General features: G+C 37.8%; 1 protein-coding gene across 4 annotated transcripts in view; it reads right to left on the reverse strand.

The window, feature by feature from the left end:
- Positions 1-12,153, reverse strand: part of BMPR2 (bone morphogenetic protein receptor type 2) — a 46,012-nt gene that overhangs the window by 4,189 nt on the left and 29,670 nt on the right. For all 4 annotated transcript variants that reach the window (XM_042874343.1, XM_042874342.1, XM_042874344.1 and 1 more), the window contains exons 6-10: positions 8,665-8,779; positions 6,936-7,096; positions 5,362-5,509; positions 4,269-4,405; positions 714-886 (exon numbers count right to left, since the gene is read on the reverse strand). In XM_042874343.1, the coding sequence (XP_042730277.1) occupies positions 714-886; positions 4,269-4,405; positions 5,362-5,509; positions 6,936-7,096; positions 8,665-8,779 (734 nt within the window). The remainder of the gene's footprint in view (positions 1-713; positions 887-4,268; positions 4,406-5,361; positions 5,510-6,935; positions 7,097-8,664; positions 8,780-12,153) is intronic.

Genomic DNA, 12,153 nt, shown 5'->3' on the forward strand with positions numbered 1-12,153 from the left:
CTAAGCCATGCAAAATGTATAATAATGTTAACAATTTATGTGTTCCATGCTTTAAACGGAAATTTTTCATGACAATGTGCCAACGCTACCCTGCTTTCAAATCCAGATCTCTGGTGTGTATTATTTTAGCACTAATGTCAGTTCTGCAAATTCTCACTCTTGCATCATTTATAATCAGAAAAGGGATGTGCCCATCACCTCTCTCACTGGACCAAAATAACAATGACTTTAACAAGGGCTCTGTAGTTCTTAAACTGAACAGCTATAAATTCGAGTCCTGGTGATTTCCTGAACTCTTACTGCCTGAACTCATAGCTTATAGCAGAACATTTTAAACAGAAGTTCAACACATCACTTAGAAAAGAGTCTTTAAACACAATTGATAGTCACTTCATATCTTTTTAAACTTGTTTGGATAGTTTGTCTAAACTCAGCTTAACAGGCCTCACTGTGATAAAAACAATTGTTCACATACAAGGAGCCTGAATTCTGTAAATTGTAAGAATCCAGTGCCATAAAAATGCTTATTTTGTGGACTCATGCAACACAAAACAATCAGGATCTTACACAGAACCCATATGCAGACTAGCTCCCAAAACACATTTAAACATTACGCAGAAACATTAAGTGAATCGTGTGCTCTAGCTTCCTTCCTGGAGTGAGCTAAGCATTGGACATTCATTGCCAACTAAATCAAGTTTTTCTCTTCTTACCGCTCATTTTGCATGGCAGTTGACATTGGATTGACTGTTGGACTAACTGATTTGTTTCTCTCCCAAATCATCATGAGTTCTGCCATTCTCTCCTCAGCACATTGGGCAGTTAATCGAGCTTCAGCATCTTGATCCCAACAGTCTTCGATTGTTTCTTTAAGTGACCTCACAGCCTGCCGGGAGACAGACAAAAACACATTTTCTTAAATTATTTTCCCTTTATACTGTGCTTCTAATTTACTGTTCTATGACAGCATTCTGCATAGATGAAAAAAGAAATGGAAGACACACAACACAATTTCTCTCAATGCTAGTTTATGCTACTAACAATAGTGGTACAGGACTAGTATTATCATAACTCATATGCACAAACTGAAAAAATAATTATTTAGGAAAAATTCGAGTTGTTCATGCAACCTTCTGCCTGCCATTGCTGATGTACATATGCTCATTCTCCCTGCTTTATGAAAGTCCTGTACAAAGGATTGACAGTGGCTCTGGAAACCCTGTCACTGGCATCCTCCCAATTCAGCTAATGGTCCCTGCTTTGCCGCCCTGCACTGTATGCAATTGACACAGCCTTGCCCAGTTCATCAGGCTTTTCATTTTCTGTCCACTAATGTAACATTCAAATACCTCATAAATATCAGTGAATTTGTCTGCACTATGAGAGGAGATTATTGCTGCCCTTGTTTAACAGACGGAGAAATGGAAACAGACACACTTTCCTGGGATCACACTATGGGGTGAATGGGGCAGTCAGGATTAGAGTTCAAGACTATCAAATCATGCTGCCATATGGTCAAAGACCTGGAGAGTAGACAACTGAAATTATGAGCACTGAACATTTGTACTTCTACAGATACTGAGCACAGAAAACAGGCAGACGTTTATGGGCCCCTGCTGCCCGTTGACGGGCCACCGTTTGCCAGGATGTCTCACATCTCAGCTCAGCTTTAATCTCTCCTGCACCAGTGACTGTGAACAGTCCCAGCTGGGCACTAAGGCATTCAGTGGGACCTGCTGATTGTTTCTGTGCCAGAACTGCCTTGTTCGCTTCTGGCAGGAAAAGCCAGGAGTAGTGGCTCTGCCTGCTAGTGAAGAGCTCCTCGCCCACAGAGCAGGCTTCTGGCATCACTTGCATCTGGCAAGTCACTGCTGCTCAGTGATGCAGCTATGGCTGCACAGGTGGGGATGAGCTCCCACACAAGGAAATCTTCTAACTCCCTTCCCACAATCAATCAGAGAGGCTAAGCAGTTAAATCACTTGCAGCTGAGGGATGCAAGTTTGAAAACGCCATCAGGGACAATGCCAGGATAGAATAGGGGATATGTTTTCTCTACCAAAATAAAAGGCTTCAATCAGTTTTTAGTATTTCAGTTAGTTGCCATCTAGTTGCATCTTTAAGTTAGTGGACACCCTAATCTCATTTCTTGCCCCTATGTAAAGCTCTCCCCTACAGGTTTCACCAGCTGTAAATGTAATCATTATTAAATTTACTAGACTCTCGTCCAGCAAATCTTCTTCTTTTAATGTTTGAAGGATACTGAAAGGAACAGTGATGACAGATAGTTAATGCAGACAACATAGTACAGATAGTGACCAAGACTGAAGTTCTAAAGCTTCACATTTATCACAGTAATGTATTTTCTATCAATTTCAGGTTCAAAGGGATCTACTTTAAAATTCATAATTGAGAAATCCTACAATTCATAAAAAAGATGAAAGATAGCAAGTTGCATTATTCTTATTCTACTGATATATTTCCATTACAACATTTGAAATCGAGTGTAGTCCCTGGTTTGGGGTTGGCAAGTAAAACAGAAATGCTGGTAACATCCCAACTCACTTTATAGCCCTGAGATTATCTTATGCACATCATCTGCTCAAATTGTTGATTCATACCGTGGAAAACAATACCACTAGTCAAGGGTCTGTATCATAACAAGTGTTCAAGAAACAGACTGAGACTGCATATGTAATCATAAAATGGGGATTCCACATCTTTAGAATGCCCTCATTATGTGACCTAAACAATTTTTTTATTTGTATCTCTAAAAGGAAAAGAATATATACATTTCTCTAATAGATCAATATGCATGGAAGTGTTTTAATCTAACATGTCAACACAGCTTTAAATAATGGAGAGAAGCCTTTTATCTCCATGTGTACCTTACATCTTATGCGTAAGGTACAAGAGGTAAGGCCCTGGGTCCAGGGTGAGATTATTTTTTTAAGACATCTCTTCTAGAGCTTGTTTTTTAATACCTATTAGAGAACTGCAGGTTACTGTTTTTTATTTCTTCTCTTGTAAAGTGATGATATACATCCATCCTTAAAGCTGAACATTTTATCATTATTTTGGGTTAGTAAAAAAATGTTAGTAACACCACAAAGAATGTGTTAAACAGTTTAAATACAGGGATCGTAATACTAGGTCAGTCTCTATTAATATTGGAATCTATCAATTTATAAGAACACAATTGGCATTTAAAATGGTAGCCTGCAAAACAAAACAAACCTTAAAATGCTTGTTTCAACTGTCTTCAAAAATAGCTATTAAGCTCAGGTTCTTCCAACACCACATTTGCCAACATGGCTGTAGCTAAAACAGTTGCTGCTTGATTTGCTGTACAGTTTGGGTGTGGATTTTTACTTTTTAGCTTTTGTTAAGACTGGCGCAAATTGTGCAGTAAGAGAAGCTCTCTATGAAACTCCCAACTCAGTTGCAACACGTTTTAAAGCACTGTAATACCAGAGGCTATGCTCCTCTCTGAAAATGGTTTTATACATATTTACAAGTACCAGCAGAGATGAGGCCTTAGGCTCCCCATTATCTGCACAGTAGCTACATACTTATCAACTAGCAAAGTCTCTGAAGATTAAAAGGCTTAATTTCACAGAAAGTGAATTCCTAAAAACTATCTTTTTAGATGAGTCAAATATGTCAACTTCCATGCTTGCTTAAATAAGCCATCATGCTATCAGATAGAACCCAGAAACTGTTGACATTTCACTTTGCTTGTACTATAAGAAACAACCTTCACTATGCTAAGGGGAGTCATAATTACCTCACCTTTGCTGCAGATGAAAGCAAGCACACAGAGTCTTACCAGAGTTCAGCTGACTTGCAGTAACTTGTCAGCCTGCAGCAGCAAGCAAGGTTCTAAGCTGTAGCAATACTAATTCAAAACAACAAACAGAATTATTCTGCTGTTACTTTTGCAAATAAGAACTGTAGATGAAATGAAGCCACATAAATTTTTGAATGTAGTTATAATTGCTATAAACTGTAGCCACTACAAATTCTGAAGACTATACTTCTGAAGTATATGCTTACGAAAGCTTATGAAATGTCAGTATTGGAGGATTACATTTTGCCTACTAAGTGTGCTACTAGTCTGTAAGATTTAAAAGGCATAAAATGTTTCTCATCCAGCATCCAGAGGAAATGCGGGCACTTGATGCAAGTACAAAGATTGCTTTTAAGAAATGATACCACCATATAGCCAGCTTGTTTGTTTCTTAGTACACAGTACTTAGTACTATCTCACCAGGCTGTTCTCTTTCCATGCTTCTGGGAATTTTGGTCTTTGCTTTTCCCTGGACACCAAGACTTGCATATCTTCAAAAGTGGGATGGTTTCCGACTTCTGTCTGGAAAGCCATCTGGTACTCTGGCACAGATTCCCCTGTTAGCACAAGAAAGAATGAAGAAAGTCACAGATTTGGGGTTAGGAAAAAAAAAAAAGAAGGCAGGGCAAGGGCTTTCAAGTGATGAAAGGTAGCATCAAAGTTGTTGCCTATCAAGATATTCTGACTCCACCCTCAAACCCACACTCTTCCGCTTCCCTCCCTCTCCCCAGAAACACTGAATTAACCACAAATGAATTAAGTCTTGTTTGAAAACCTCTCAAAACATTTTCAAATTTTACTGACTGAGGGGCACCTTCAGAATGTCCTGGAGCCTGAGGATGACATCTAATGTCTGTGAAATGTCAACATTAAGCATACTTCAGGAGAAAATCCAAAGAGTCTACAAGCCACTGCATGTACTGTGCAGCTGTTTAACTACAGAGGGAATACTTCATGTCAGCTTAACTCTGCATGCTACAGCTCAGGAAGAAGATGGAGGTCACTATACTTTTTTTGCTTGTTAACAGTTTATTTCCTCTAGTTTTATTTTACAAGATTCGAGTTATTGGAATTTTTCATGTCACTATCATAAATAAAAGTATGAATGGCTGAACACCTCATTAAATTACAGCACTTTTCCATCCACTTGTTCATGAGGAAGGTCTGAAAGATATTTTGGGCACTATATCATCAAGTCTAAGCACTGAAAGTACTGCCTTTGCCACCAACCCAACTACCAGTGATCGTGAGCTCTGGACAATAACAGCAGTGCTCAAACAGCACTGCCATGTGGCCTACAAAATGCTTTAACAGGCAACCTGAAGTCTGCCAGCATGATCCTCGCTGCCCCACTACCACAGCGTATTGTTAACAATAACCATCTCAAACGCTAGATGGCACTAGCTTAACAGCAAAAAACTAATGCTAAATTAATTCCCTTCTTCACTTTAAAAAGCCATGACTAGGGACTAACATTTCCTCTATTTTTGTTTCTTCCAGTTCCTTTAGTTACCTGGGAAGAGGTCTGTACATCGCATAAATATCTCCCAGTAGATGAGGCCTAGTGCATACATATCTACTTGTTTCAAAGCAGATTCACAGTCCCTTAAGTTCACCGCTCCTTCTAGCACTTCTGGGGCCATGTAGCGGATCGTACCGACCTGGAAAGTCAAAATCAAAGCTTTAAATCAAGAAGTAATTTCCAAATTCAATTTTATTATAAAGGTTTTGAGTTCTTCAGCAATTTCTTTTTGGTGCATACATGGTGTGGTTTTGTTGTCGCCGTTTTTTTTGTTTGTTTGTTTGTTTTGTCTTGTTTTTAATTTACTTCAATGTTTTCTAGAAGTTAAGATAGAAAATGCAATTCTCTTCTTATCAGTGCCCTCAGCTGCTACTCTTACTGGTGGTCTAGTCTTACTAAAACATATGTTAGATTAGAGCAGTCATTCATCAGTCCTTATGTGACAGTATTTTGTCAAAGGACTATTGCACATGCCTGTATTTTAAATGGTGGTTTCCCCATTCCTTTGTTCAGCACGAGGGCATCTAAAAAAAGCATTTGTGCACAAGGATGCTGATTAGCACTGTGAAACATTCTGTGAATGAAATGTAAAGACTGTAAAAGCACAGATGACAATTATCCTAAGGCAGTAGGGGGCTTTCAGTCTTCGTTTAAACTATTTTTTGAGCAGCCTATGTTCAGATGTCTGCACATTTACACTTATTAAAAAAATAAGAAAAAGCAAACATTTTCTGAATCATTGCATCATCGAAAACAAAGCTTAAGAACTCAGTTTCCTCTTCCTGCCCAGAAACCATTCTAATCCATTCCTAGCAGATGTTCTTCCCCTGTGTTCCTTAAAATCACAGGATGCAAATTCTATAATCTTCCCTGGTAGTCCCTGAATTCTGCAGATTCAAAAGAGTTCTTCACAACTAACCTAAACTTTCCCACCTGCAAAATAATCCCATTACCTTTCTTCCTATCTAAGCTGAATGCAAACAGTTTGTTCCTTTCTCTTTGTAGCACTTGTTTACATATTTGAAGACTTGCGTCCATCTTTACTTCACTAGACTAAACAACTTTAATTATTTCAATCTCTTCTCATAGGTTACTCTTTCAAGCTTCCCTCATTATTCATTCTCAATTGTTCCATGCCTTTCTACACACGTTTATTTTCCCTGTCGTAACTATTTAAAATCCACCAAATTACAGATGTCACACAGAGAAATAAGTGGTTGTAGGACATGGAAGGGAAGGGGGAAAAAAAAAAAAAGAAAAAAAAAAGAAAGAAAAATTTAACTACCTCAGCTTCCAAAGACTGTTTGGGCTTAAGTAATGTTTGCAGTAGAAGACTCACGGGGCCTGCACCCACATCTTTGTAACCTCTGCAACCATACACACCTTGCATACATCATCTCTCACATACAAAGCTTCCACCTCTAAGGCTGCTTCCCTACTGCAGCAATTCCCCATCAAAAGAATTGTACCACCATAACATTCATCTTAAAACAACTACTTCTCAATGTTATTCCCACACTAATTTTTCATCCTTTACATGCTGGCTTATCTTTATTCGTACTTACCTCACTAATGGCTGCATTATCTTCCTCGCCTGGGCGCACCAGCCTGTTTCCAGTTAACTTCATGGAGAGCCCAAAATCGCTAATTACACATGTTCCATCATTCTTTACCAGTACATTGCGGCTGTTCAAGTCACGATGGGATATTGCAGGTTTGTAATGGTCTATTTGGACATATGAAAGTGCTTGTTATTATTTGAGCAGTTCTACTGTTTGACAAAATGAGAGAACCTCATTAAGTCTGCTCACCTATTATAAACAGAAAACCAACTTACCTTGTAGAAAGCTAGTATATTTGCTTCTTTATAAGGAGCTCTGCAGTACGCTATCTACAGAAAACTGACTGTCACTCATAGCTTCACTGCCTTTAAACATTATACTGGGTTACCATTACATACAGCTTCAGTGTTTGCCAGTAAGCTTCTTTCCAAACGATATTGCAGCATGATTTTGGCAGGGAAGACATTATGTACTTAAGCACAGACCCGCTGCCACAGCCCTGACAGCTCTTCCAAACGTTCTTTCTCATATGCACAGTCCCCTGTTAAGCTCAGTATCAGCTACTGAAATTATAATTGGGATTGGCACCAATTCAGAAGATATGTAGACAATATTATTCCAGAGAATCTGTACATGTTATTCCTGCAAGGGATTTGATCTTTTCCAAAGAGTAATCTCAGTTGTTCTTCATTTATATGCAATTTACCTAGTAAAACAACAAGCACTACAGAACCAGTTTAACTATGCAGTTTATTCTACTTCCGTGAGCTCATATAATTCAGTCTATGGCTGTCTCTCCTTTATGATAGAGGGCTTACACATTTTCTGGCTGCTAATGCACACACTTGTCTGCACATTTCTAAGCAATGATGTTAAGATGATAGCTGCAGGTTCAATCACATGTAGGAATACAGATTTAGGTATTTTCAGCCTCACACTTTTAACAGTATCATTGGTTTCCACTCTTAACATTTGAGATACATGGTTTAGGACTTTAATCTCAACATTAGCACCTTCATTTAGAATTAATATTTTCTTTTTTTTTTTTTTTTTTTTTTTTGCCAAAAAGCTAATGCTTCAATGCCAGGCCACATTCTGCAGCCTGTTATAGCACAGAATACCTGTTATATAATTGTGATACTTCACTGGCTGAAATGGTGGGCTGAAGCAAATGAGCAGAGATAAAATAGATACATCAACATGTTGTCAGATCCAGAGCTCTAATAAATCACTAAGAAATCCAGGGATCTCACCCTTCGACAAAAATCAAGAGATATGGATAAAACTACAGTGGAGTTAAGAAATGTAGTTATTTTTCACATACACAGTTCACACACAAACTAAAAATTGCTTTGCTGGTTTGTGTCGGAACTGCAGTAAACAAACAGAACACTCCATCTGCTCGCTCTCTATTAGACAGACACCAGTGCTTCAGGTCTCCAGTAATCTGTTGCCATGATACAGCAGCACTGCACAGCTCTGCCTCCTCCTCTTGTCTGTCTCTGGGACACTGCTGGCTCTTACTCCCTGTTTTCGTGCAAGCGTCACTGGCGCAGCCCATGACAGGGAACTGCTCAAAAGGAAAAGCATATCAGAAGTTGTGAGGAATCTGTACTTGGATTAAGCATTTCCTACTCACTGTACTGTCACAAATGAAAAATAAAGGCAGCAATCTTCTACCTGACAGAAATGGCAACATCTTGAACACTCTGGCATCCCTTCTTGGCCTTACCTCCTCGAGGTAGCTCCGTGTGCAGGTACGCCAAGCCCCTGGTTATAGAATGTGCCAGCCGGCAAGAGCTCACCCAGTCACTTGTGTGGAGACTCAGATATTTGCACAGTGAACCCTATCGAAAATGAAATAACAAATACTAGATTAAAATTATTACCAAGTAGCAAAATGAACAATCAAGTCAAAATCTTGAAGAAAGATAGTTTTATCCCTTGCTCTTGAAAGTCATAATTCTGCAACCACTTCTGTGTGTACCCAGACATTATAAAACACAAGACTGGATCAAAGTTTCATTAATTTTTAGTGGTGCCATTTAGTTTACGTAAGGAGACTGAAAAGGAAATGTAACATACATAATGATAAATATTGCCTTTATGAGTAAAGTATTACAAACAAAAGCAAAATACTGTTTTCTTTTATTCTTATAAAGCTGTTACTGAATAACAGAAGAAGGGTACCTGCAGACATAACAGCTGGGATTACTAACTAGTGGACGTTGAAACACTGAACATCTCTCACTGGCATCTCACCTGCTGTGATTAGTTCAGTCATTGAAACAAAAAAGCCCAAAGAAGGCTCAGAATAGGAGCGAGTCAACACACACTGAAGAAATGGGAAAAAAGAATTTCATACTTTTTTTAAATAGAGAATTTAAACATGAATAAAATGCTGGTTCTTTTCTTTTCTTTTGAAGAAATAATTAACTTTTGCAGTGAAATCTTAAAAACAAAGGAAGAGTGTCAATTATGACAGTGAAATATTCCAGAAACACAGACAAAATGACAAAAGGGACAGATCCACAACTATCATCTCTTTGTGCATTTTTATGCACAGTCCTCAGTAACAATATCCTTGGTTTAAACAAAGCAAATCCCCAAGCATAAAGAACAAGAGGTCCAGGCTTCTCTGCATACACACTATAGTGGTTATTCATGACTATGTCTACCATCTTTTGCCTGTTTAAATTTTTAATCATAAAGATGCACTAACATGTAACGTCTTACTATCATAGCTGCAAATAAAAACACTTGAATGACATATCTGTTAAGTAACATTTGGTTAAAAAATAACTGCAGATATTTGCCATTTGAGTCCATTTGGAGTCAGTATTCAGTTAATACATGCACAGCTCAGATGGATGCACACAGATAGCCAACATTTAAAATGATCGAAGATATTTTTTTAATTCAGTGCTAAAACTAAAAGCCAATTATTGACATTCCTTAATAAAATTACAGAAGTGTTGCAGCTTTTCAAATTTAGACTGTATGGAATAAGGAATCCATAAACAGACAACCTCCTTGGTAAAAACAGACCAAACATCACTATGCAACTTGTAAACTTCAATGAGAATTTTTTTTTTAAGCTGTTTAAAATACTGTCCTACAAACTTCCAATAGATTTTGGTAAAAACAATCTGGGAATTCATTTACAAGTGAGTTACAAAGCTGTAAACAATATGAAAAATGCAAAATTATTTACAAGAAGGACTCCTACTAACTTCCTGTCAGTTCTACTACAGCAATAAATCCCAAATCCAAAACAAGAGGTTCACAAAAATTCCTGTCACTATGCCAGGCCTAAGTGTCAGGTGCAGTCCTCTCCACATGTGATGGAGTCCATATGTGATAAGGCAGAATTGTAAAATGTGAAATACACAACTGAAATGGTTAGCTTATCTTAAATTTTATGAAGGTAAACTGCACAGTCCAATATGGATCACATATCTTATTCTGATATATAAATCTCCACTTTATCCCTAATGCCAGCCCATTCTAATAAAGATAACAAGACTGTTGTTGTGGCCTAAGTGGGAAACACCATATAATGATCTCAGAGCTTTCTAACTACCACTTATTTTTAAGCTGGCTGAGAGCTGTGATTTTATGCTCTTAGTCAAGTTCAGTATAAATGACAACTAGGAAAAGTTTCAGTTAAGATTTTGAGAGGGAGATTTGTTCTTGAGCCAACACATATATCCCCCATTTTATTACTTGCTCCCATACATTCATCTGTCTGGTATTCGGATAATATAGTGATTTGGTGTAATTTAAACTGTCTTGCTTTCACCCAAGCAATGCCAAAAACAATTTTCTATGTTAAAATGTTCTGTTTTGTGTATTTCCACTTCCAAGAAGGAAATTTTCTTTCTCAGATGTTTTGGATGGGGAATATTTCAGCTGCACGTCTTGCATGGGTTACCTCTTACTGAAGCAAGTTTTATGACTACAGTTTGAATGGCGCCATTCCCTTCTAGTAGCACTTCCACAGCAGGGTTCCTTCCCTGCTGTTAGCTCAGCACACAGCAGAACATCTGCTCACTGAATTAAGGACGGTACTGTGCATTAATTACACCTGCTGTGCACTTTTTCCAATGACTTCCAAATCACCAGTGGATTGATTTCAGGCTAATATTGCTGTTTTCAATACCATATCGGGAAAGTATCCGATAATATGTTGTAAGCCTCATCTGTGCTTTCAAGTAGATTGTTAACAGATCCTGTTTATAGAAGACACAAAACAATTTCCAATCAAATTACATGTCAACCAAATATCTTTCATTCAAGAAAACAGCAAAACCAGATCGCCTGTTAAGACGATTATGCTGTGCCCTCTCGGGAACAGAATTCTTTCTTGACTTCACTTAACTTAGTTGAAAGTAAGCCTGCTCTGTCACAGTAGGTCGTACACGTGGTATAGACATGCCTGAGCTTTCCTGCAGTCATTTCTCATCTCTGCAATCTCTTCTTAGATTTTCAATCCTTATGAACTGACAGAATCAAGTGTGTTCTCACTTTAAGAGTTTCAGTCAGGACATTCTTTCTATATTTGTGAAATGATATGTTGTCTTCTCAAATTTGCATATATATTTAGATATTTATATACATGCATGCATTTAACTTTCAACACAAACATATATATAGTACCTGAAACATCTTAATAGAGAAGCATCATTACTTTTATTTACTGCTGTTCTATTTCTTTTTGCTACTTAATAAGCTGCTTTTGTCCTACTGTCCCCATAACAAATCAACCTGCAGTCATCACCTTTACACACTGGAATAAATATAATGCCTTTGTTTACTTGAGACCAAAAAGCTCACTGAAGTATGGTTTAATTGAACAGTTAAAGTCCTTTTCTATACAACAGGAAAACAATGCCTCATATGTTACATTTTATGATTTTTCATGATAAGCAGCTCACATTTTGTGTTGTACATTTTCAACATACTTTTGTTCCACGTACACATATGTGTACACACACACACACAGTACTGAACTCAGAGCAATGAGTTTGAGGGATGTAGCACACAGCTCAGGAGAACTGAAGATATGGTTCTGCAAAGCAACACTGCTTTAAGACTTCTTCAGTATCAATGTACAGTATAACAAAACAAACAGGGTATGCCACAGGAAGCTTTAAAGAAAGTAGCAGTATAAAAACACCTCATGATTTATAGTGCCACAAACAGTAATACTGGATGCCTT

Source organism: Lagopus leucura, unplaced genomic scaffold (assembly GCF_019238085.1).
Source record: "Lagopus leucura isolate 7727_CA_CO unplaced genomic scaffold, USGS_WTPT01 Super-Scaffold_100012, whole genome shotgun sequence".
Lineage (NCBI taxonomy): Eukaryota > Metazoa > Chordata > Aves > Galliformes > Phasianidae > Lagopus > Lagopus leucura.